The sequence below is a fragment of the Pungitius pungitius genome, chromosome 11 (genome assembly GCF_949316345.1).
Source record: "Pungitius pungitius chromosome 11, fPunPun2.1, whole genome shotgun sequence".
Taxonomy (NCBI): domain Eukaryota; kingdom Metazoa; phylum Chordata; class Actinopteri; order Perciformes; family Gasterosteidae; genus Pungitius; species Pungitius pungitius.
In genome coordinates, this window is record NC_084910.1 from 1,609,895 (window position 1) to 1,636,540 (window position 26,646).

Consider the following 26,646-nt stretch of genomic DNA (forward strand, 5'->3'; position numbering starts at 1 on the left):
ACGTTAACAGTCAAGTTAACAATTAGCCTTAGGTAGCACGTTAAGGGGGAGCTTTGGTGTAACGGTAACCTCTCCAAATGGAAATAAGTTGCTATTTTCCTATCTTATTGAAATATAACGTTACTATTTATTTTAACGGCGCTTATCATCTGAGACAAGATACATACATCACCAAGTAACGATGGCCATTGAGATTTGATGACCCTTTGACCTCGGGCCTCTTAAAAAGGACGTGACGTCGAACTTGATTGTACTGTGCGTCACGTACTTAAAACGTAATAATTAATTCGGGTCATAAAACTATTCAGCAGACTGTTGTAATGATTCAGCAGAACTAGCTCCTATTTCACATGTTGTTCCACTCAAGTGCGTCATTGCATCTTCTTCCTCAACATGCTAGTAACGTTACTAATGATGCCACGCGTAATATTACTAAATAGTGCGTTTATTTTGAAAGGACTTTAACAGTCAAGTGAAACCCGGAAGTTTTGGTTTCCTCACCTGTCAGTTCTGACACGGTGCGAGAGTCCAGCTTCGTTTCTTTGTTTTCCCCCGGGAGAAAGGTCTTCTTCTTTCAAGAATAAATGATAATATTGTGAGGCCAACTGACACACAATTGAGGAGAGCATCGAATACGGTTAGTGACAGTTGAGATGGGAAAATAATCGACTGCTTTTGCTTCACCTCGCCAGAAGACGTTAGCAAAGAGCTAACGTTAGCTAACTGTTATCATCAACGGATGGATCAATGCAATCGCGGAAATTGCTGATCCATATTGCATACATCCACATGTGACTGTGCGCTGTTATTCACTCTGAAACCATTTTTAGAACTGCCTTCTGTTTTGTCGGTTGTCAACAGAGCTAACGGAAGCTAACAGCATAACGTTAGCATCGTATAGAAACGAGTGTCATTCATTGTTTACATCCCAATTATGGCTGCTTTGACTCCTTGAACGACATAATGTATCTTTCGTTGCTTTCATGTCCCTGTTAGACATTAGCTCCTATATGTGATCGATGTGCGGGTAACGCGATGACATTCCTCTCCGTGGCTTGTGTTGGTTTTGGTTGACTTTCGTTTTAACTTGCTGGGGTCACTTTCAATTTCAAACCCAGTGTCTCAACTCGTCCTTTAAAGCCAGTGGTTCTGCGTTTATTTTGTGGTTGGTTCGAAGCCATTGCACGGATCATGAAGCATATCCAATCCTCCTCCTCCTGAAACTTACTTTTTGCAGACATTCGGCCTTTACTGTTTAAAACTTGGCTTTGCTGCATCATTGCATGCTGACATCATCGGGCAGCGTTAGCTGCACCGCCTCTCCGGCCAGGCTAGTACTCTGAACAAAGAAGATCAAGGAGGGTTTGGTTGGTTAAGTTTACCAGTCTGTCTGCCTCAAGCAGCTTGGCTGGACTTCTTTCATTCTTACTGAGAGTAAATTGATCTGTGTCAGAGGTTTGTAACAACAGGTCAATGTGAGTCTCTCTCAGATTTTTTTTTCCAGGAATAGAATGTTTTTGTATGTTTATAGGGCAAACAGCCATTGGCAATGTGCCTACACTACAGTTGCCACAAATGTCCCAGATGTCACAAATTGCAACGCTTGATATTTCTCATGACAGCAGCTCTATGGACACAAAAGACATGTTACTGTAAGGTGGGCCTGGTGATGCACTGAGGTCTTCCAAATGTGGCTTGATGCTGGTTGAGGTGTGGCACAAATGCAATCAACTCCAGACCTTTTTATTAACTGCTTTAGGAAGTAGTGATTAAAGAAAACCAAGCAGGTGAACAAACATTTGAAGAGCAATTAATACAATTACTTTACCAACAGTTAGGACAACCTTAAAGGTTTACAATGTGTAAACCCTGTCAAATTTGAGTTGAACTCTGCCGATTAGTCACTATTACCTTTCATCAATCAATCAAACCAGTTTCTTGTGATGCAGTGTACATATCCTGGACCACGTGTCATCAACTGAACAAAGTTACAGCAATGGGACACTTTCCATATTGGAGAGTGAAACGTGTAGTACAAAACATAGCAACAGCTTGCCATCCCCTAACATGTCACAGTAATGTGTAACGTGTAATGTTTGTGTTTCACAAACAAACAGGGATGCTTCACTGGGAAAATGAAACTACCATCTTGTAATCCCCAGGTCTTTCATCTGCTGGTGAGTAGGCCTGTGCAGGCATGGAGCCCCTGGCAGTGGATGATGACATTTGCATCCTTAAACATGAGACAGCCTACACCGCTGCTGGTGAGAGCCCTGTCTCGGTGTGTGCTGGCGATGAATCTGTTGCCTCCCACTTTGCCCTGGTCACGGCCTATGAGGACATCAAGAAGAGGCTGAGAGACACAGAGCGAGACAATACCTTGCTGAGGAAGAGGGTCAAGCAGCTGGAGGACAAGGTATGGATGTAAATGAAGAGGTGATGTCCATAGCTTTAGGGGGATTGAAGTAGAAGAGTATACTGCACAATCAAGTGACTTAAAAACCAAGAACGAAGGTTTAGAAAGGGGCTTTTTTTTCTTATTATTGTTATTCATTCATTTTCCAGGACATTGGAATTATGGACAAATAAAAATGCTCTGAGAAAGTTTAGAAAAGTCAGCAAATTCAACAGCAAACTATTTGCCTCTGGGAGAGAGTGCATGCCAGCATCATTAATATTGTTGGCCTATAGTCAAAGCCATAAAACAATGAGAAATACATCTGCCCTGATTACCAGAGAGGAAGCCTGGGGAAGTATTTTATTGCCACACAATGTGTCAAGGCAGTACACTTGGCTCCTAAAAGTGTGCTGAAAAAGAAAACAGCGGATCGAGTACAATCCGCCGAGAAGGGCTATTTAAACAGGAAGGGTCGTAATGCAGATGGTAGGCTGAAGAGAACATGCTGCACAACACATAGACAGTCGCTTCTAGAATAACCCAGAATGTTTTTCTTATCAGTTATATCAGGTGCTGCCTTTGGCCCATCGAGGGTTGCAGTGGAAGGAAACTAACCTCCCACCACAGATGTGTGAGTTGATCTCTCTTGTCTATCTGCGCTGTAGCTCTTCAGGCCAGAGGCTCCTTCATCAGAGGGCCCCCAGTACGTGAACAAGGCCTTCAGTGCTTACCGAGGTATCTATATAGAGAAGGAGGACCTGCAGATGGAGCTCAACAAACTGGTGCGTTTACTGGTTAACTTCAATTTTCGGACTAACGCCTGACACAGAGATAAAGGAGTATTTTTAAGGATAAAGAGAATAGAGTAAAAAAAGAGCTCGGGAAAGAGGACTGACCAGATTCATTGATGTGACTGACCCTCCCTCCCTCCTCCACCCCCACCCCCCACCGTTTCTTCTCTGTCAGAAAAAGGAGAAGAGTGAGAGCGAGAGGTGTCTGACGGAGCAGCTCCAGGCCAAAGAGTTGGAGCTGCTTCAGCTGAGGACGGAGATGGAGACCAGCCAAGGTACAGGTACAGCATACAGGGTTGCCTTCTTCTCTAAACAACAGCCGAGCAGCACCTCATACTACCTCATAGTATGGTATTACTTAAGTCACATGAACTATTTTATTGCCGAAGTCTTGCCAACACTAAGCTGCTGCTTAAAACAATTGTAATTATTTGCATTATTAATTAATTAAGTAATTATTTACTCAAGTACCAAGTGACTGACTCATTGTGATACATATAGAACAGAAAGTCACCATCCTAATATTAATGATACATCTGATATACCAAATTTAAAAACAGAAACACTTAACATTTCCATGTTCAATAGTCCTTTTTTTTCTTTTGTGTGTGCAGTGATGAAGAGCCTGAACAGCCCTCAGGACTACTGGCAAGTGGACAGTATAGGCACTGACGTCAAAATCCACAAGCTGCAGGAGGACTTGGAGAGGGTGACACTGGAAAACAGCAGACTGCTGGAGAGGAGTGGGGTAAGTGAAAGTTGGGAGGCGGCAGAAAAGAAAAGAAAAAAAAGATAGTACCGGGGGAAAGGGGGTCGAGAGGTACTAGTGGGAGCAATGTAGTGCAGTTAGGGACAAAAAGAGGGGTAAGAATAGAACAGGGACAATGCGTTTAATGTGAGCATTGTGGGGCTGAGTAATGGTCCAACAAACACCACTAAGATACGGAGCACAACTTCCGACACCGCCTCCACCCTATTTTGCATAACTTTCCTCTGATTTAGGAGGAACCCTATGGCCTTAACGGACCAGACTTGGACCACACCGGTGATGCAAAGCATGATAACAGGTAGAGTGCTTTATGATTATCATTTGAGTGGCTGCCAGTTCACTAGCCACCTTTCCTTAAGGGGACGGAGGACAAAGGGATTAAGCACCGTGGTTGTACTCGTCGTAGGCGACTTATCAGTGGGAATACATGGTGTAGTGTTGCGTTTATTACATACGATTCTTCTTAAGCAGTATTCCAGTTTAAATATATTTTCTCGAATGTAGACTCAGTCGACCTCAAAATCAACAAAAGTTTTTTTTGTGTTTTTGGAAAACTTTGCTGCGATGCTTCCAATGTGCTCGCAAATGGATGCCTTTGCCATTCGATGTTTTCAACCGTTTTCAACATGTTTTACTTGAGATGATGTGTCTCAGCCGGTGCAAAATCAATTCAGTGGCTTCCTGGAAAATAACTATAAACATAATTTAGCCATGGAGTCTGGCTAAGACACTGCAATGAGCCTGTGACCATTTGTAAGACAAGTTACAAAAAGTGTGAAGAAGCCACTTTGGTCTGCACTGGTAGGATGTGTGTGACGTACACGGCATGCGGTGTGTTTATCTGCTGGGATTGTAATGGTCCACTTTGGCCACTAGAGGAGGGTGCAGCTTTGTACATTGGGACTCTGTACGAACAGCCTCTGTTATGCCAACAGTCTCAGATGCACCTGAGCTTCAGGATCACACCAGCTAAAGCCCTGACACCTGCGTCCATTACAAATGCTTTCAATTTGAACAGTGTTTTGATGTAAACAAGGTCCGTAACATAAAATTGCTGCTCTCCTACTTTTGCAGTGACGTTAATCTCCAGGAAATTAGCACCTCCTTGTATTTCATGAAGAAAAATTCTATTTGTGGTGCAATATAATTGTTTCATGTCAGCTATTTTCATGTAGAATTTTTAAGGTTTCAAGCAGGTGTGTGAAGTTAACAAGTGTTGATGAGATTTTGCAACTTTACATGAGGTGTGGATTGGACAGTTTGCAGGTGTTTCCCTGAAATACCTCCACTTGCTTTTGGTTTGTATTGCAGCTGATGCCACTGGGTTGTTTAGCATTGAAATCAATCACATATTCCTGGTCAAGTCAATCACACACAGCGTAAATGTGTCTTTTATAGTGCTAAATGATACTCTCCACACCTGTGAGACTCATATGTGACTCTTTTTAAATCAGTGCAGTCGGTGACTGTGTTAAATGTGGGAGCAAAGAAACAGTACATAGCAGATAAAGCAAAGAAACAAACATTCCAACTTAAACATTCCTTGAGTTTAAGGATCGGATTTTTAAAAAAATCCCTATCTGAGTAGGTACAACATCATGAAGGACATTTTCACTGACTGTGGGCTGTTTTCCAACCAAAAAGAAACAGCCAAAATCCTTTGAGCAAATTGTTTCACAGAAAGCTTCCTTTCTCCTGCAGGGAGCGGAGCATGCAGCACACGTACGAGGCCTTGTGTTGTGAGGTCACTCGCCTCCGCTCGCAGCTGAAGCACCAGACGGGCCTGATTAGAAAACTCAAGCCACTCATCGGTGAGACAAGACAAGGTGAGGCAGATCCACGGCCACGAGCAGGCCGCTGCAGGCTGTTTATTTGAATGGGACTGCACCCTAGTTTCTGTGGTTGTGTCAGTATGTGAGTTGACCTGCTCATTTGTTCTCATTCACACCTCCCCGGAGCTTCCTGTGTCCCCTACACACCTTTGTAGCAATTTGTCACTGTTTTTCCTTTTCAGGGTACTTATGTCTTCCAGACTAGTATTAAATTCAGAATGAAGGTATTGCACAGGCAATGGTCACGTTCATAAATGTACATGTACTTTGCGTGCCTGCACATGCGCTGTTGTACTCCCGATTGTAGCCTGATGGCATCGGAAATGAATCCATACATTGCATAGTCTCTAACTTTTGAAGAAGCTTTCAGCAGAGTGAGAAGAGGCATGCCTTAATAACTAAAAAATGTATTTTTATATTTAACCAATCGGACATTTGCAAATGTGTCTTTTCACCCGATGGTCCGATGTGTTCAAATAAAGTTCTGGGGCTGGAATCCAAGTCTTGCTTCTCAACACAAGAAACTAATGTGACTAACATGAAAGCACAAGAAAAGGGGGTTCTACCTCCTCCCGTCTGTTAAGGGAAGGCTTTTCTGAGGAGAAGCACTACTCCATCGGGGAGATTTCTCCTGCTGCTCCTTGTCACAATTTGTATAAGAGTGTGATAAGACTGTGGATATTATCAAAGTACTCAAACACTCTGATCAAGGACATCATGAAATAGTCCGTTCCGCCTCTCCCCTCCCTCTGTGATGATGTATTCTACTCTAGGAGAGATTACCTCTGTTGTCGATTCCCTCGCAGTGTCAGAACAGGAGACATGGAGGTGAAAATTAGAACCAAATACAGCAAGAAAATAAATCTTGGCCTATTTATTCCACTGAATAACAGGCTAATCCTGTAACTTGGATGAGGCAGATGGAGAAATAAGAAAAGCAGGAGTGGCAAAGAAAGGCAGATCTGAAGGGGAGGGGGGAGCTATGTATTTATTCAGCATATTGTGCATCTGTATTCTCCTAATGTTACTCCTTTGGAATCACTATTATTCAAATTCTAGACTCAGGAGACCCTCTCATGGAAGAGTAGCGTGGCGGGATAGATGATGTGTGGATGGAGTGCGGCAGGGGGAAAAAGTGGGAGAAGATACTCTATTTTAAATTTATTATTCGCTCAAAATGATCCTTTGATAGCTATGCGACGATGTGTGTGAGATTAGGACATCTGATTTGTGCATCGAATTGCCTTTTTACGGAATTTAAGTGCGGCTTAGTTCATGCATAGGGGGCTTGTTTCATTAGTTCTAGTGAACAAAACCTGATTGTTATTGAGGATACTCTCATTATGCAGTGATTTTATTGTACAATACGTAGCCTGCTCTGCGTGGTGCAATATTTTAAGCTATATTTTAGCTTCTCTTCTGCTTTTTGCGAGGCCATGATAACTTGTGCGCGATCGCACGGCTTGCTTAACGCACATTGGAAGTCTCTTCAGGGACGAGAGTTAATCCACATGTGAATGAGTAAGAGGGACATGGTGTAGTTAAAGAAAAAGCTGTTTTCACACACACTTCTTATCACCTTGTATGTTGAAAAATGAATCATCCGAAGCCTTACAAACATCCCCCTCAACTGTCACGTGTTCTTTTTCCTGTCTGAATAGTGAACAATAAGCGGAGACATAAATGCTGATCTCCAATTCTGACAGATGGCTTTAATGATGCAGACATGTCGAGTGAATTAAGTACTTAATGACAAAAGTTAAATTGCCAAATCTTTAGATCTAGAAAATACATTTCTTTGATTTCCCATCAGTATATCACGCCCATAATCCTTTGTGCTCTATTAATTTGTCTACAGTTGCAGTTGACGTGCACTCAAATTGAACTGTATGCCAAATATTAAGGTAGTGAAAAGATTTTTTTTTTCATTTTCCTTCTATCCTCCCAGTCATACAATAACTTTGTTTCAATAATATATAAAACTGAACTAAAAGTACATATTCCTTGATCCCATATTGACGAATGAAGTAAAGAACAAACCAAGCGCCCAGTGTCAACGTCTCGTACTAAACAATTATGTCAACATGAGGACAGTGAAATTAGTATTAATGATGATTTAAATTAGTATTAATGATGACTGTGGGATAAATCCGATGTAAAGTTTGATCAGGCTCTTATTAGCATCTTTGCAACAATTGACATGATTTTCACTCTCATTCATCCTCCCTCCATCCTTCCCCCCCCCCCCCCCCCCCCCCTCGACATCTCGTCTCTGTCTCCAGCTGCCTCGACAGTCCCCGTCCAGTGTCTCGACGACGTGGAAAAAAACAACCACCCCGCGGTTCCCCGGGCGCCCGTGCCTCGCCCCCCTAGCGCCCCCCCGCTGCCCTCGTGCTCCGGCCGCCCCTGCCCCCCCGACAGCCTGCGGGAGGACTGCTGGTACAACGGGCCCTGGCCCTCCCAGAGCTGCTCGGGGGAGGCCGGCTCCGTCGTCCTGCCCCCGCCGCCCCTGAACCAAGCCTCCCTGGACGACAGCTCGCGATCCTTCCCCAGCCCCCCCAAACCCAGCGACGCCGTGTTCTGGGAGGGAAACGCCGCGGCGTCCAACTCCTCGTCCTCCATTGGAACCTGCGGCCCCAGAAGCCCTCCCAGCGCTGAGTGGGCCAAGCCCTATTGAGGAGAACCGCAATGGGCGAAATAGGTGATGAAATAATGATGTAATTGGATGGCAAGTAAACAAAGGAATGAATGGACTCTCCCAGCCTGGCGCATAGCTACCACCTAACCTGCCTTAAGTTGATAAGACCCCCCCCTCTCCTGGCTGGACTGCACTGGACCTGCTGGTTGGGGGAACTAACCGAGGCCAGAGGAGGCCTTTTTCTGAGGTAAAGACGCATCACTCGGTCCTCTCTGCACACGGCACCGGGGAACACATCGGGACCCTCACAAGAACAGTTGTCGGTGTGCGTGTGTGTGTGTGTGTGTGCCCTTGTATGCACATGCTTATCCAGTGCGAGCATGCATACAGGTTTTTATTTGTGTGTGTGCATATACACCCCCCCCCCACACCACACACACACATGAAGCAGAGTGTGCCTGCGTGTGCCTGCGTGTGCAGCTCAGTGCACCTGTGTCTGTATATCTTCATAATAAACCTGATAGGGCTCAGAGGGCCACTTTCTCCATTCACTGGGGCCACAGCTTCGTGTGAAACTACTCCCTCCAATGCAAGTCTTTTTACGTTTAATCGCTGTAAAGTATACAAGGTAGGTAATCCCATGTTTGTCTCATGGTGGCGTGAAGGAGAATTATTACTGTGAGGTCATTTCTTTTGTACTGTGATGGCGACACACATGCAGTGACTGTGGGATAATCAAAGTTTGGTTTAATGTTTTGACAGCTACCAAATTGTCCTTTTTTTTTTCCTCCTCAGTTATTTTTGTTCAAGTGCTTGAGGATCAATATCAAAATTGGCTTTGCCACAAATAGAAAATAACACACCGGCCTCTCAATGGCACCAGAATAGTTCTACAGTTCATGACTCTTCCCCTAAAAGGGACACATAAGAGAAAGACACACTCCCCTGTATTGGAAACCCCACTGAAGTTTGACACCAAATAATAGGTTTTTGAATCATACCAAATGTATCTAACCTGTGTAATGTGCTAATGTTAATCGGATACATTTGTATTTCAGTTAAAGCTCAATTGTTGTGAGAAGTCTCTTTTTATGTCAGATGAGTAACAACTGACGTACAACAGAAAACACACGAGTAGACTTTAGCGACACGGAGGAAAGAATGTGCATATCTGTATAAATGTACATGGGGGTGGGGGGGGTTCAGTACTCTGCCAAATGCGGTTTTGCACTCCAAAGCATAGGTTTAGTTGTTTTTTTTCTACACGACCACGAGGCTTCTGACATGTATGAAAAGTGTCTGCGATGGCGGCGAAACAAGTCGAAAAAACTTGAATTGTGAGCTGTGGCTCGATCAAATAACAAAGGGCACAAAGACCTGTGGTTGTTGAAGTGTTTTTTCCATTTTCTTCATTATGTTTCATGAAATCTGTGATGTTCTTGTTCATTTTTAAGAAATGTTATTTTACAGCAGTAGTTTCATACTTCTGTAAACAATTTGCAAACAAAAATGCAATGTACAGTAGATATGGATTATATTTTAGATTTACTGCACTTCAGACTGTTTGTAAATATGATCAATTAAACAAAGGAAAGGAAATTTGTGTGAGTTTACTTTATCTTTTCAAATTTTAGAAAGATTTGTAGTTCATTTGAAATAAACAGAAGGCTTATCAAACTACATTACAGTGGACACAAGCAATAACTTTATTTTTACATGTATTTATGCAGCGGAACATTTCCTACAGTCCACAACAAGGAATTTATTCACTGCTGAAACAATTCATCACCCCGCTGATTTTCAGATGAGTCTCATTTATTAAAACTAAATACCTACCACCTCAATGCCTTGTTTAAAAAAGACTAAGTGCTGCACAATGTTTTTAATAAATCTTGAAATATAAAAGGCCAAACAGTGGTGGATTTTATGCAGCTGTCACCAAAGAGAAATATTCAACGGACCTGAGCCACTTTTTTTTTAAACTATGCATCAACGTCCAAACTATGAAAAATATGGCAATTGTGTTCAACATGTATTTGATGTTTTGTCTGATTTACCACACAGATATACACTTTACTGCCAATGAATACCTTTATTAACAATAACAGCGTAAGTCACATGATCCCTCAAGGCTCTTTGACATGTCACACACACACACACCGCACGAGCGTCTTTCATTTGCACGACTAAGATTTTTCCTGCAGATGATTTAGCAAACTTTAGGGAAACGCAAAAGGCAAACAAACAGAACGTGTGCCGCCACCGAGTGTCCAATATACACGCCACAAAGTGTTCTGCCAATGCTGAGCAGCCCTTAATTTATGTGGAAAAACATGGCTTATTTTGAGGGGGGGGGGGAGGGGCATGTGGTTCTTTACATGCTAGCTGGTAGCTTTTGTTTCCTGTTCTTGGTTGCGATCCCCGTCCTCTGAAACTCCAATTTCTCCTGGATGTACTCCTGCTTACACTGCTCGTAGAACACAGGGTCCCTGTAGCTGGAGGCAAACACAAGGCGCAGCATTTTACATTGTGAAATGTAGCCCTGCGATGGTGATTGTATGGATTGAGACAGCGGGTCAGTGACCGTCTAACCATGTTGCTCCGAGACAAATACTCACTGTATCGTCAGACATTCCTTCAGGGCTGCGTTCTGCTCTCGACACTTGAACACCATGAGGAAACCTGTGTCCTTACAGCAGTGGTTGAAGGCTGGAGAATGAAAGTGGTACAGAGAGGGAAATTAGCAGGAAAAAGGGGAACAGGTTGGACACCTAAAATCGCTAAAACAGGGTGGGCACATCTCCTCGCACGTCACGCAACGTCGGCATTGTTGGTCTCTGTCATCCAGCTAAATGTGCTGCCCTCTGCACAGCATACAGGCAACCATTTTTCTCCGTGGCCTGGTCCACCCTCACCTGCTGCTGCAGAGCGGCCCCCTATACAGGCTGCAATGTAATGCCTTACATATGGGGCAGCGCTTGTTCAAACTATGGTGATTTTCAACTGAGGTGCAAATGAATTGCAGGAATTCCGCGAGGCAGCATCAGCGCCCTTGTGTCTCGTTGAGTGGTGCATTCCAGATTAAAACACGCATGGGTGTCGTTTTAGACAAAGTGTTGAAGGCTCCTCACCTCCCTGCCCTGCCATGCCCCCTTTCAAACACCTGGCATCGTCAATAACTTCATCAGGGGCATCAGTATGGTGATCACACAGTCACTTTCATCAGGATGCAGATGTAAAAAGAAAAAAGAAAATAGCAACAGCAAAACCAATTTAGAGAAGCAGAACAGTGAGACTAATCTAATCAGCAAGCGCCTCATCCCCGTCCCATGGCACTAATAGAGGCTGCGGAGGGTTGCCTTTTACACACGACGAGTCAGAAAAGGCCCTTCAAAAGAAAAAGATGTGAGGCCCCCTTCCCCTTTTGTTTGCCCTTTTTAAAAGACACACAATTGTGGTTTGGCAGTTAGTAGAAAGCAGAAGCGAGGGACCGTTTAGGGAGACTTGGACCTTTAGCGGAAGGACACCCAAAGGATGCATCAATCTCCAAACAGACCCTTAAGTCACTGCCTCTGACGCGACCTCAGCGGTTAAAAAGTAGAGCATCAAGTCGTATTCAACAACTAAGCCAACAATTCGCGACTGCGTGGTGTTTGAAGACAGCTCACACAGGAAAACACACAACTGGATTCAGTACGTCCCGTGAGAGGCCAGTACAGCCACAGGCATATAAAATCAAATGATAGAGGGCGGACAAGGAGGTGTGAAAATGAGTGGGGTGAGAAGATAGAAATGTGATGCAGGAGGGGGGGGGGGGGGGGGAGGGGGGGCGGGGGGTTTCCACTGCCCACACAGCCACTGTATGTCCCATCACCTTAGGGTGCATGTGCACAGTGTCACCGCGTGAGCAGCACACGCCGTTTCACACAGATATTACCAAACCACATAACCTCGTTATCATCGGGCTCGTGTGTTACTGCAGCACGCGTTAGCGAAGGTGCAGCCACCAAACTCCATGCCGATTGAGAAGAGAGTCCACAGGAAAAAAGATATTTTAAAAAGCTTCCAAGAAAAACAAATTGCACATTATGATGTACGCGTGTGGATTAACACACAAAAGATCATTTGTGTTGTGATCGGGCTTCTGTAAGCAGACTTCAGGCCAAATATCGTGGGAGAAGTTAAACCATAAATAACTAAAGCTTTAGCAAAGCGTTTATTGATATTATCTAATACTTTGATTCAGAACCAAACTGGCGGGTGGTGGTCTCCTATTGGGACACTTCAATACAATTAAAAAGAAATGTTAAATACTGTAAAATGATAAAATGGGGGAATAAATAAGTTATCTGTTCATACTTTAATAAGTCCATACTAAAGCCACTCCACTCTTATGCCAAACAAATGAAAGGTTTGCAGATGTTAGAGGCAGAAGTTTGTGATGCTGCTCAATTGCATTGTGTTACAATGGAAGGTGCTTTTGTAATGTTTCATGAACTGTCATTTATACAATTGGGCCTATTCAGAAGTAGGTATTTTGACTTGTGGGAGGAAAAGTGCAGGCTTCTGCAGGACTAAACATCATTCAATACAGCTTCATTAGGAGTACACAATGACATTCTTTTTGTTCTGCTGTCTCAAATTCTATTGCAGAATTAATGTAGGTATAACAAAAGCATTGCAGGTTCTTATTGAAACTAAAATATATATGTGAACATCTGATGTCACTAGTGTGACCGAGACCCTTTACAGATTAATACTGGATTTGCCTGTTTTTCACAGCAAAAGCGTTGCTGATAGGGATAATGATGGTTCACTTCATAGGGCATCACTTCATCCAAGTGGTTGGATTCCAGTGTTTCCCCTTCCATTATTTCATGGGGGGGTGGGGGGGTTCTGCCCAAACACGTGTGGACATATGCAATTATTCAATCAACGAGTTAGGGATTGTTTTGCTTGTGACATTGCTTTTTATTTGTTTGTGATACATTTGTATTCATTCATTGTATTCTTCATCATATTCTTTATTCATTCCATCTGTTTAGTTCATTCCTGTACTTTCTATTTAGTAGTTTAGTTCCAATCAAGTTTTAATCACAGTTTCCCCTTTCTCCTACACCCCGAAAAAGTGTCAATCGAAACAGTTTGCCTCTGACTAATACCTCCTGGTTGGCTTTGGCCGACTATTATCATCACCGCCCCCCCCCCCCCCCACACACACACACACACACACACACACACACACACACACACACACACACACACACACACACACACACACACACACACACACACACACACACACACACACACACACACACACACACATACATACGTGTTTACGAAATGGTGTATATATACAAACATTAAGAAAAAATCTGTGGCAAGCCTGCAATTAAAGTTTGATTGATTAATATGAAAAAAATAGTTTGTCCAAAATTGGATGTTATTTTAAATTATGTTAGCTAAAATCATTGTGGCATCATTATGTTATAGTAATGAATTCGTCTTAGTATGTACTGTTATTCAATTATAACACATAAACCCATTGAATGCAGTTCCCTCTTTCTGCATAGAACGTCATATTTATTGACAATATATGGAAAAACGTGCAAGCCATGAACTTAGCGAGGTTTTAAAAAAATAATAAATCAAAACAGAATCACAAAAATGAGAAAATTCGTATTAGGTGGGAACCAAACTCACTTAAATCCAACTGCAAAATGTGTCAAAGAAATTCATTTCAATTTCTACACAGTACACGGCTGCAGTCCTGCGAACCTAAACGTGACTATAAAGTCAGTAAGGAAGACAAGTGCTGTATCTGTCACACACGGACACACACACGGACACACGGACACACACACACACACACACACACGGGCACGTACCTTCAACCTTCTCGGCGCAGCGCTCCTTGGCTTTCTCCCTCATCATTTTGGGGATTAGGACATCCTTCTCCACGTGCCTCAGTTGGATCTCCTCTGAAAAAGCAGGGCAAACATTAACATTAAGAGGTGCGCCATTAGTTCTCTAGTTCAAAACAATAGTGTTACTCTTCGTGTCCGTTTCGTGTAAGGTTACGTTTACCAGGGGAGACTCCTGCCTCCGTAACGCACTCACACGCGAGGAAACAATCGGTTTTCAGGTGTGTGTGTGTGTGTGTGTTGACGCTACATTCAACCAGAAACGATGCGTGTTTTCTCTGTATTGTGTAGCTAGGGACGCTAGCTTACGTTATCGCTAGCTACACACCGGTCCACATCACATCGAATAAAGATGACGCAGTATTAGCAGCGACGTCACTTAACGTTAGATACTTCAACAATGGTATAAAATGGACACCATACACTTTAGAGAGCAGAAATGTTTAATACCTGTGTTGACTGCTTCCATCGTGTCGATGTTTCTCAAAACATTACAAAACTGGACCAATGTGACCTCGCGTACGCTCAAAATACTTCCGCTGACGTAGTTGGAGGGCAAAGGAAACTACAAATCCCAGAGTCGTGCGCAAACTCGGTCATTTGTGTGGTGAGGAGTGTATAGTGCTTCTGCATTTGAGAAGTATCGGGTTTTAATTCTAATTTTAAAAAAAAGATGAGGTGTGAGGTGTCAGCTAATCCCAAATAACGTGCTGCAGAATAACACAACATTAGATATAATGGATTTCCTCCCAGCTGGACACATGGAGTAGTACACATGGAGAGTACATGGGGTGGACATAATTAGTGCTATCCCATTAGATTTTTATTTGGTGAGAGGTGTTGCTAAGAATTATAAATTAATGATGTTGTTTTTTGTTGTCAGAACTCAGTGTGAGTTTAGTGATGGTTGGTGACCAATATTCCATGACTTTTACATACATTTGAGGTCATCATTATGAAATAATGGCACAAATTTCCTTATGAATGTCACATATAATTTGACTTACAGGCATGAGTAGCAAGAATGTCAGTGATTATATAGTGGCTTGATTATTTTACCTTTAGTTTGGCAGGATTTAATGACTGAATGATATAATGAAAGGTTTCCTTCTTCTTTTACATATAAAAGAACACATAATCCAAAAAATGGCTTGAAAAAAACTGGCTTAAGGTGAATGAAGCCATAAAAATGGTGAAAGAGTACTCCACTGAAAGTTCATCGACATCCAACCACAGCGCCTGCACCACAGACTGCATGTTGAGCAGTATAAGCCTGACCACAGTCAGTTGTGGCAGACAGTGGCTGTCTAGATCCCATGCAAGGAGGGCCCACCTGTTCAGTAAACGCGACAGGTACTACCAGACATTCACACACACCTTAAAGCAAAAGACAAGCTTCACACGTATGACTACACTAAGAAATGAGTGAAAACTAACCACCTCCACAGCCAAACCACATATGCACCCAGTGAGTGCGCCTTCACAGCTAACACTCACCCACACACACTAACCCAGCAGAGGGGATACTGTGAGCGTCTTGCCTCTCGACTTGAAGTTCTAACGGCTCCCTGACCTCACAAAGCCGACGCCGTCACTTTACCTCTGGGGAGAAGCACATTCTTTTCATCAACACATCAAAAGCCAGTAAGAAAAAGAAACAACACCATTGATTTCCACAAACAAACAAAAAAAAAAAACTACTTTCACAGAATGAGACCCCAAACCATCTCCTGTGAACTGCATGTTTTTAAAATGTTTTTACCACACACGTATAGACGGTTAGAGCAGATGGACACGCACATCTCCAAGCCCGACAAAAACACCCCACAGACTGCTACCAGGTGGGCTTCTGCAGACTTTAATATCAGCAGATCTTTCCTGTAAACTGTAACACTATCCAATTTTACACAACAGGCCAAGTGAATGAATGATTGCACACGATGAAGTAAATCTGAGAAGAAATCAATATATATCATCACTTGACAAAAACCATCCCGTAAGTAATATGTCCCTGACAAAAACACAAAAAATCTGAAATGAATGTCTAATGATGAGGAAATATGATGCAATGGTAGGAAATTGCATATCATACTTTTTCAGTATGAAAGAAAATCTGAATGTTTGATGAGAAATATTACATATTTTGTAGAATGAAAATGCATTATTAGAAAAGCAATATTTTTGATAAAGTAAAAATCAAGCATGTGGCACAAGAGTTATTATTTACCACTTTTAGCTTAGACATTTCATAATAGAGTATAATTAAATAATTGCAGGTTTCTATATTAAGTAAACAATATCTTAGCATGCAGTATAATTAAGTCCTTAAGATTCTCTCTAACAGTGTTGCCTTCCTCCTGAATTGCTATATATATCACCTTGTGACTCTAAGAAAACACACTTTTATCGTGCTTTATATTTGTGTTTGGCCACAGTATAAATGTACCCAAACAGATGATTATTTACCGTGTGTAAACTTTTTTGAGTTTTTATCAGGGGTCACTTATTCACTTACAGACTTACTATGCCAGACAGTCAACTAGTGGAGCAAATGTCCAAAATTGTTCAAATCCTGCCTTTAAAACAATACCGTAGCCTGGCTAATACTAAACGAGAAAGGGGACAAATTAATTCTGTGTCTTGGGAAGAGGGGAAGTGAGCAAGTATCAAGCCCAGTTGGCTCCATAGTGCTCCGTACCCCTGGTGGCATTGGCTCCCAACACTGATTCAATATCACCCAAGCAGCAGGGCCTCGTGAACCTGGCAGAAGGAGGTTAGCAAAGTTAAACCCTCTTACTACATGCCTCACTGCTCAGGGCCAACAACCAGCTCCTCCAACTGTCCACTGACACTGACACCTCTTGCACTTGTGAGTCACAACAACCCGTTGTCAGTGTGAGATTTATATACGCATTTGTTATCTAAATATAATGTAAAAAAAAAAAGCTGTTGAAGGTGGAGGAAAATATGTGTGAGAAGGCATGATAAAGCCTTTTCAATGCAACAAGGACACTTCTCTTACCTTGCACAATGGATGAATACATTTAAAAACTTAAACTTTCAAAGTAAATCTGAGTAGCATAAAGCTTCTGGCAGCGCGACAGGGGAGGTGTGTTGTGGATTTCTTCTTCTGCTGTGCTGCCTCAGACCCCACTCCTCCGTATCGGTGACTTCCGAGACGTCGTGCGGCCGGCAGATGGGGTGCAGAGATGAGTTTTTAGAGAGTGTTTAAGCCCGAGCAACAGGGACCCTCTTCAGGGTCGATAGAGAGCAGATAATCCAACGACTCGGGTGAGGGGATTACAAACCTCCAGGCAGACCTCTGCTGTGGGGGCACCTTGCGCAGGTCACCTCTGTGAAATTTGGCTGTGGTAAGTATTGTCAATCTCAACTAGCGTCTAGTCTTGATGTTAAAAGAGTCCCAAGCTGGCTTCAACTCGTCTCCTTGCTGACTTCGGGTTTGATTTAATTGACGCATTTGAAGTATTCTGGTGAAATAGTCATGGTTGTGATGCAGGTTTTTTTTTTTTTCAAATTATCAATCCTACTGCCTTCCTGTTTTTTAATAAAGCTTGGCTCAATAACCACACCTAAGATGGGTCACAGAGATACGATATGGACATTTTTCTTTTAGAAATTCTGATGTCAACCACTAACTCCACCGAACTGACGAGCGCGTGCAGATTTGACTGCACTGGTGTGAATGCCAAATTAAATCACATGTGTGAAAAGCCTGCAACTCAAATTCAGTAACAAAGAAAATATCTGCAATTTTGTCGGGGGGGGCAAAATCAAGTTATACCATGACATTCAAATGAGCCACAAAGCCTTTATCTGCTCTATATTTTGGGGGGGGGGGTCATGTTGGCAACACCCAGACAATGTCAGGATGCATTTCCTCTCAAGCAAGTGAAGGGGTCTGCCACTGTGCCACAATCTGCACCCGCTTCTCAGGCAGGCTAAACCCTTTGACACCACAGTTTTTAATTAAAATTACATTAGGAGTAATCAGTCGGAAGAGTTGGGGATGGAGGACAGAGGCATAGAGGGAGGCTTGGGTGAGTGGAGGCACGTTATGCATAGATAAAACGGGGGGGGGGGGGGGGGATCGACCATAAACCAGTGATATCTGGTGCAGGCTCAGAAAAGACGGTGCTAATGTCCTGCAGATATTGCAATAAAGTAGGAGAAAAGAAATGGCAGATTTCTTTCAGTCTGTAGTTTCTCACAGCAACACCTGCACATCTCGAACGCACAATTCAACAGGACAATGGGCTGATTAGTAAAGATTAAACAATAGCGATGAGATTAAAGTTAGATCCTTCCTGCAGTAACTGCATTATGATGTTGATCATAATCTATTCTGCCATGTTCAGTGGGGATTTAGAATATCAGTTTGTCAAATTGAGTTGTTGCAAGTTTTTTTTTTATTTTTCAGACGAGCCACATCTGGCCTTTTCACTGCATTTGTAAAAGTGGAAGACCAAATGTTAATACGACTTCCTTCTTCCCAGAAACAGGAGAGGGCTGAAGAGAGAAGGCTACAAAGACCCCATTCGTTCTCACTTGAGGAGCTCTCGGCAAGATAATTATAAGCTTTATGACAGTACACAGCAAAAAAAAGTAGAAGAAACCCACCAAAAGAATGGACAGGACAGGAGAAGTAAATTACTTTTCCCCTCTGCCTTCGCTTTATGCCCCTTTTAACAAGAGACGAGGCGGCGGAGGATGGATGAGGCCTTCTTCAGGAGGCATCCCGGGGCTCTGGCGGCGAGGAAACCGGCGACGAGGAAGAGCATTCACCCTTCTAGTGTTTCTCCCATTCATTAATTCAGCAAACCTCTGACCGTTCGACAATGACCAGAGTTTCCCTCATTACATGGTTCATTTTGATAAAAGAAGATGAAGAGGACAGCAATGAGGACAACAAGGAGAGCAGAAATGAAGGCCAGACCATTTGAATAGGGGTTCGGTATAGAATCCACTAGTACCAAACAACACCAAAGAGAACATCTTGTCTTTTGATCAAGTTTTTTCTCCATCTCTCTCCCCCTTTCTCTGTCCTTTTTTTTTTTCTTCTTCTAGAACATTCTCCTCTCTACGCTTCTGTGCCCACATTGCCTGCACTCCACTGAGTGTCTGAATGCGGTTAATTATCTAAAAGGAAAAGTTTGTACCTGTTGAAAAGCTACCCTTGGTTGCTTGGCGCGTTGATGCCAACAAAAAAGCAGCCATAGTGGATGGTCAGAGGACACCACATGCTGCGGGAGGCTTTCAGACATGGCGCTAATAAGAATGCAGTGGTGAGAGTGCCTCTGAATGCACACAGGGGAGAGAAAGATGGGGCAGAGGGAGAAAGGAAAAGAAAGGGGGAAAAAAAACATCTTTTACCTCTCCTTCTATAATTACTCCAAATGAAGAATAGGCTGAAGAAACGGCTTGGCAGACTTTCCATTATGACAGATGGAAAAAAAAAAAAAATCTTCAAGTAGAGAAGGCAAAGCACAGGATCGATCGATTTTTAATGGATGAAAGACTTTTTCTTAATAACATTTCAGAGGTAACGGCGCAGCGTGTGTGCATCAGCGTGTGTCTGTGTGAAATCACATTTGTGATTTTCAAAATGTAAAATAGCAACTGTCCCAGCTGCCATAATGTCCCCCCCTCCATCTGCCCCGTACAGTCAGTATACCTCAGTATGCTGCACATACAGCAGCCTGGATCTTTGCTTTTTTTAATGCATCTGATCTTCTCCTTTTGGCCCTCTTTGCCTCATCTGATGAAGTGAATGACTGAAGTAACACGAAGGCTGCCTTCTCTTTCATCTCTCCCAACACCGGGGAGAGATGTTGCTGTCTGTTGGGCACGATGTGATCTTTGTGTGTGTGCGTGTGCGTGTGTGCGTGTGACCCGCTGACCTGGGAGTAAGTGTCATCTTGTGCAGTAAATGGCCCTCTAAATGGTTTCACACTCTCACAGGGAGAATTGTGTGTGGTGACGCTTTGGTAGAGGTAAAGCTTGCCGGGAGTGTTCATCTAGTCAACAGGGCCCTTCACACCTTAAAACAATACACACAACACAATACTAACGCACACACACAATGCGCAAGGTGTTGCACAAACCACCCAAAAATCATCCATGTGCACTGGTTCACAGTAGTAGAGACTCTTCTTTTGGTCCCTCTCTTTTCTTAATATTAAAGATCAATGTACGATGTGCAAACTGCACGAACCATTTAAACTATGTAACAATTTATTTAATTTTCATCTTGTGACATAGTTCTTCATTTTTGCGTTAACTGTAACTGTAATAATTTAGCCAAAATGGTTTAATTAAATTAGGAATAGTATTGTTTTAATTCAATCAAATACAAGATTCACATTTGACGCTATCAAACCCCATCCAGATCATCTCATCTATTTCAGTCTAATTTGATCTATTTCACCATCAGAATATAGTCTCATCTTTTTTTTTATTTGGCGATGATCGCCTCTGAGAAGGTGAGTGGCAATGCGGGTTTGTGAGCAATTGACAGTGTTTTTACAGGATCAGGGTGTGTGTATGTCTATGATAAACTACACAATAATGGTGAAAAATACACCTTGCAAAGGATTATGCAAATCAGGATCTAAAAGCAACATGTTTATTTAATATAGGCTCGTTGATTCAACGCTCGGCGTGAGCGTGCGTGGTGTGTGTGTGTGTGTGTGTGTGCATGACAGTGTTTGAGAGTGTGAGAGACGGGGACCAGAGTGGGGGTACTGAAGAACACAGGCCTCACACAGGGGAGAGGTGCTAAAATAAGCAGTGAGAAAAACTGCAAATGTGACAGCTGAGCAATAGGGTGGATACGGAGGAGTTTGTAGACAATAACAATCTATTTTTACCATCAGTAGTGGTATGTATTTTCCTCAGGATACAAATGTGTGGTTAGAAAAATGTTTTTAGAATGTTTTCACTGGATATTGTTATTTTTTTCAGGCATATTACTCATTTAAAATTCTTCAAATGTATTTTTCATCCTGCAAACTGCAGGCCTTCAGTGTGATCATAAGAAAATGTAAGAAAAGCAAATGTTCATCTCCTAACATACACTGACAACGTTTTAGAAAACATATATTTCAATATCCTTCCACCAGTTTCCTCCTGCGTAGCATTCCTAGCCGTCCTAAAGTCAACAAAGCACACGCACAGCACGGGGAGCAGCCTCTCAATTATCAACCTCTCTCCACTCCTCTCAACACCTCGTGTTTCTCTGTTAATGACTGGATGAAAGCTCTGATTAAGACCCACTTAACCCATAAACAGCAGTCCCCCGCTCACACACCGCCGAAAACCCAATTAAAGTAAGCCGCCGCTTCAGTCGAGACCGACGAAGGCGAGACGACCTCAGAGGGTTCATGGGTGAAAGGTGGTGGGGAACGAAATATTTACTGTGACTTGACCAGAGATTTGGGTCCGGACATAAAAGTAATATCATCCAATTTGAGGTGTTAAAATGCCTCAAAATGTCCACTGTGTCAGTTTCTTAATTGAATCATCACTTTGCTTTTTAACCAAGATTTCTGAAAGATGAAAAAATCTGCAATTATCATTTAAGAAGAAAAACATTTGAAGAGGGAAAACGTGAATCTAGGTGAATGGAGCATAGCCATGTCCATTTACTTGCTTGCTTTTGAACATTTGAGGGTCGTGAACGAGGGATTCCAAGTCACAGGGACCGCTGCCTTCCAAGCAGTTACCAATTCAGACGGGCATTTTTGCTTCCAAGCTTCCAAACAAAGCCGATTAATTACCTCTCTGGCTTATACCTCTGAAGCATAAAGAGCTTACAAATTACCGCGGGGGGAAGTGATTACAATCATGGAAAACAATAAATCTATCAATGGATCTAATGAAGCCTGCGTGCAGTCGCTGGAATTTCACTGTTACCCCCAGCGATCTGTGGAATGACAATGGGAAAGACGGGCCGTGGTTAAATTGTTAATCACAATGTGATACAACAGTCAGCAGATTCCCCAATTGAAAAAAAACGTGCCCATGGTCCTGTCTATTGGCAGAAGAGAGGACATTATGCAGAGAATATTACTTCCACTCCACTGGAGAGAGGGACACCCTTCTGAACAACACATCTATGTATTGTAAATGTATATGTATTTATTCTTTTGGTATCGCTGGGTTATTATTGTAATTCTGTGTTACTGCTGGGTCAGTATACACATATGACATCTCTATAATGTATGATGAATAAAAGTCCTATTTATAACCATGTTAATTGAGTGAATTGGTACATTAAATTAATTATCACTGTAATTTGATATAAAGATGTAAACATTTCAACTGCATGTAGATGGAACTGGGTGTAGTAGAATCCCCATTTTCCATCTTTATGTGTAACTCAATCCAGGGGCTTCTCAAGGGTGTGTCAAATCATGCCTGAAACTTCTCGCCGTATTTGAGGATCCACTTGGTTTCATCGAGGTACCAGCTCATTACTGGGACTTGATATCAAACGGCGACTGGGGCGGGTGGGGCTGTCGACTGGGGCAGATTGGTGGGCAGGAGCTCTTTAACAGTACAGATTGGGTGATAACGAGGAAGTGCTCCCGAAAAGGACCCTAATTGGTCCTGGGCGGAGACTTCGGCAACTTCTCTTCAGATTAGTGATTCTGGGAGCATGTTTCTTGGCTGGGAAAGCTTCTCGGAAGTTGAGTCTCTTGTGTGAAGTTGTGAACAAGATGAACTGGAAGGAGATGATTGGGGAAATGCCATGGGCAGGAATCAGGAATCAAGAGACGTTTATTGCCGTAATATGTCAGACATACATGGAATTTGACTTGGCGGTTGGTGCATTACGGTAGACGGTACAATAATGGACAACATAGTGCAAAATAAGATTAAAAAAATAGAATAAAATATATGCTATAAGATAAAATTAAAAATAAAGATAAAGTGCTCCAGCCAACAGAAAGTCACAAGTGAAAGTGACAAAGTGTGTGTGCATGAAAATAATAAAGAGGGTCAAAGGCACCGCTGTAGGAAACATAACCAAAGCTTATTTAGTCTACAAATAGATCGGTGGGGACAACACAATTGCATAGACCTGTCCTTTCCTCACATGTTGAGTTTAGACAGTATTACTGTGAATTTGTTACTACTGTTGCTTCTCTGATGACTCATAGCCTCAGAATGCCAATGTTGTTCTGGTGATGCATCAAATTAGAGACCAGAACTACTAACGATAAGAACGTATATCTCTCCTGAAAAAGACATCCATTTTCATTATATTGGACTAATTGGTTTGCAAAGGTTAGATAAACAGGACTTCATCTTCACCTCCTGCCCTTTTAAAGAGGTATTCAGAGAGATAGCCTTCAGCATACAGTCATGCAAACAGGATCTAATTAGCAAATGCAAATGAGACAACACCAAATCTTTGAGGAGAGACAGAAGCGTATCTCCCTGGGATAGCTGGAACATGACAGCTCACCAACCGCCCCCACGCTGGGCACCAAATGTGATGGTCCGCTCCTGCTGCTACTCTTAATGGGACGTAGGGCCAAACCATAAATATAAGAGTAGAGGGGAAAATAAGGAAGTTGGTCCCCAGAGGTCGTCACCTTTAGCCCTTTGAAGTGATGACCGTTAGAATCCCATCCCATTTGATTGATTTTGGTATTGTCTGCTAAATTGAGTGCCTCTGAGCATGAAAGTTTTGTTTGGATCTGGCAAGTAGAATTTTGCCCAAATTGAGTTATTTCCTATCAGGGTTTTAAAAAGGGGTTGTAAAAAATTTGGATCACCACCATGTTTATTTCAATTTATATATATAATTTTTTACAGAACTCTGTTAATCCTCTAATAAAAAGAGGCGAGAACGTATTTGTTTCCTGCGTGATCTGCTACGGCAGCGGTTTGCCGAGGAGGGCAGAAAGCTGTGATCCCATTCAATTAAAGCGATCATTAATTAGGTTTCTATGTCTGTATGTCGTTTAGAGGGGCCTTTCCCAGGAAGTGAGAAAGAACCCCCCCCAGAGCCAATCGCAGGTCCTGCCTCCGTGCATGTCTGTCGTGACATCACAAGCTGCGGCGGGCAGAGATCCTGGCATGGCCCTCGACCAACAGGCCTTCTGCTCCCGGCAGGGTGCAAGTGGCCGAGGGCACAGCGGCGATGGCCAGGTCACCAGCTTTTTCCTCCTGCCTGGCATGAGCGCTGCAGGAGGGGTGGCCGGCAGGATGGCGGGATGTCAGAAACAGCCCTTTTAGACGTGTCAAAAAGCAGGCACAGCTAGGGGAAGCTGCTCCTCGAGCGGGACAGAGAGAAGAGCAGCAGAGACCGGCAGAGACCGGCCGCCCAATGCACGGACGATAACCGAAAAGCTTTGTGTGATGTGCTGTTGCGGGTTTTTTTTTTTTAATGTGTTTTCAGGTAATAAAGATGAGCTGACTTGAGATAGAAATGGTTTTTTCATCACATATGTGTGGTGAGTACAACTGGATGAACTTGTTTCATCGAATGCTGGAGAGTTTATTTTTAAAGATCCCTTCTGACAGTATGAGACTTGCTTCAATGGTAGATTGTGTTTGATATAGTTTTTGACACAAAAAAAGCTGTTCCCTCTTTCCTGTTGTAAAATACAGAATTGATGCATGTATTGTTTATTTCAACACATGACGGTGTGCAGTGGTGGTTTCATGTTGCCACATGACACTTTTGCATATCGGATCATGATTGTCTTGAAACTCTAAATTTCATTATTGCACATAACTGGTTTAAATTCAGATTCAAATGGTGCTGAACCAAAAAAAAGACGTGTCCTTATAGCGTCTGAATGGGGCTGTGGTTGAGCAGCTAACGGTTCTATTAGACCAAACAATAGCAACATAGCTCACACCCAGCAGCGTCGAGCAGAGGGGGAACTGGAGGATGGGCGCTGTGCCTCCGTGATCAGCCGTGACCTCCATTTTAGCGCAGTGCACAGCCATGAACTAACCAGTGGGGCACGCCAACATGCACTGAAATGCACACCTGGGCAGCTATTGAAGGGGTCGAATGACAACACACGGAAGGAGAGTAACTTCACTTGGGTAGACATCACTTCAATGTATATCTCTAGAGAGCCAATAGTTGTTTGCTGCTGCATTAATGATCAAAATATCCAAAAAAGTGAGAATGTGGTACTGAAAACAGCATAATTAGTGTTATGCATTGTCCGGCACAGTGAGGCCCAAACGTCCAAGAGAAGCAATAATAAGACATGATTGATGGAGGGTGAGTAACACGGGTAACAGAAACGTTGAAAAGTAAGTCAGAGGCTTGGATTTCAATGCAAACGAAATCTGTACTGCAAAATAAACATTTGATTACATTTACAACTATATATAATACATTTACCTTGACTTGCTGATATGCCAATGGATGCTGACCAAGGGGAAAAAAAAGGCAAGCAGGAAAAAATACTCAAAATTAATTAAAGACCACTGAAACTGTGCACTCCATGATCTGTGAACTGTTACTCTATATTCATGACTTCCTGAAATAATCAGACAACTCAATCAGTTTGTCGGTGCAATCCGAGGAGGTGTATTAGCTTTAGACTGTTTGCTGTGCAAATACTTTACTCAAATAGTTGATTTGTCTTGTTTGAATGGGCAATGAGTTTATTTCCAGGGTGGCGACCTGCGTCAATAATCCTCTCACTCTCTTTATCATGTAAACGTTCCTTCAAACACGCAGCTGCTGCTGCTGCTGCTGAGCATCGTCTGGTCCTGAGAGAAGAGACGCCCTTTAAGGCTGTTAATGGTGCCCCGTTAACACGCTAAGGCAGCAGCTTCTAAAGTCTGACTTTGACTTCCTTTGAACTGAAGAAGTTGATCAATCAAGGAGAACGCTCCTTTACAAGCTCCAATGATCTGTGAATTCTTTGGGAACAACTGTTGGGCACCGTCCATCATCACCTTTAAACCTTTTTACTTACTTACTTGTGATTTCCAAATATCCTTTTTGATGTGCTGATAAAGATATCTTTATATATATATTATCTAAATCGTTCTATGATGTGTAAATGTATTTTCTTGCTTTTAGTATGTTTCACTGGAATGTGTTTCTGGTGAAATCACATGCAGTGTAGTTCCTCCATGACTCCATGACTCCTCTGTTAGGGGCTTTTGACTTTCATATCTGTGCTGGCCCTTGGACACAAAGATGCAGCAGAGTTTCAATCTTTCCAGGTTGTTATATAGTGTTATTGAAATGAAAATTAAAGAATTGTGTTTTTGCCTCCTATTGTC

At 42.7% G+C, this 26,646-nt stretch overlaps 2 protein-coding genes across 3 annotated transcripts; one reads left to right on the top strand and one right to left on the bottom strand.

The window, feature by feature from the left end:
- Positions 1 to 433: 433 nt before the first annotated feature.
- azi2 (5-azacytidine induced 2) lies at positions 434 to 10,061 on the top strand. Of its 2 annotated transcripts, none has more exons than XM_037454012.2 (8): positions 434 to 637; positions 2,163 to 2,416; positions 3,064 to 3,180; positions 3,365 to 3,470; positions 3,804 to 3,937; positions 4,192 to 4,256; positions 5,660 to 5,784; positions 8,073 to 10,061. In XM_037454012.2, exons 2-8 carry the CDS (start codon positions 2,198 to 2,200, stop codon positions 8,465 to 8,467), a joined length of 1,161 nt encoding a protein of 386 aa, XP_037309909.2. In that variant the 5' UTR covers positions 434 to 637; positions 2,163 to 2,197; the 3' UTR covers positions 8,468 to 10,061. The 2 variants fall into 2 exon arrangements, with proteins under 2 accessions (XP_037309909.2, XP_037309910.2); XM_037454013.2 differs by having other exon boundaries at positions 438 to 637; positions 3,365 to 3,464.
- Positions 10,062 to 10,495: 434 nt separating this feature from the next.
- Positions 10,496 to 14,951, bottom strand: cmc1 (C-x(9)-C motif containing 1). Its single transcript, XM_037454014.2, has 4 exons — positions 14,806 to 14,951; positions 14,320 to 14,412; positions 11,047 to 11,137; positions 10,496 to 10,923 (listed from the first exon to the last, which is right to left on the bottom strand). Exons 1-4 carry the CDS (start codon positions 14,822 to 14,824, stop codon positions 10,803 to 10,805), a joined length of 324 nt encoding a protein of 107 aa, XP_037309911.1. The 5' UTR covers positions 14,825 to 14,951; the 3' UTR covers positions 10,496 to 10,802.
- Positions 14,952 to 26,646: the final 11,695 nt, after the last annotated feature.

What these genes read in the sequence shown, in the direction of transcription:
- azi2 (XM_037454012.2), top strand. Translation starts at nt 2,198, where the DNA reads ATGGAGCCCCTGGCAGTGGATGATGACATTTGCATCCTTAAACATGAG. An exon ending in AGATGGAGCTCAACAAACTG is followed by an intron (nt 3,181 to 3,364) that starts GTGCGTTTACTG and finishes CTTCTCTGTCAG; the next exon opens with AAAAAGGAGAAGAGTGAGAG. An exon ending in GGAGACCAGCCAAGGTACAG is followed by an intron (nt 3,471 to 3,803) that starts GTACAGCATACA and finishes TTGTGTGTGCAG; the next exon opens with TGATGAAGAGCCTGAACAGC.
- cmc1 (XM_037454014.2), bottom strand. An exon ending in CTGCGCCGAGAAGGTTGAAG is followed by an intron (nt 11,138 to 14,319) that starts GTACGTGCCCGT and finishes TTCATTCTCCAG; the next exon opens with CCTTCAACCACTGCTGTAAG. An exon ending in AAGGAATGTCTGACGATACA is followed by an intron (nt 10,924 to 11,046) that starts GTGAGTATTTGT and finishes GTTTGCCTCCAG; the next exon opens with CTACAGGGACCCTGTGTTCT.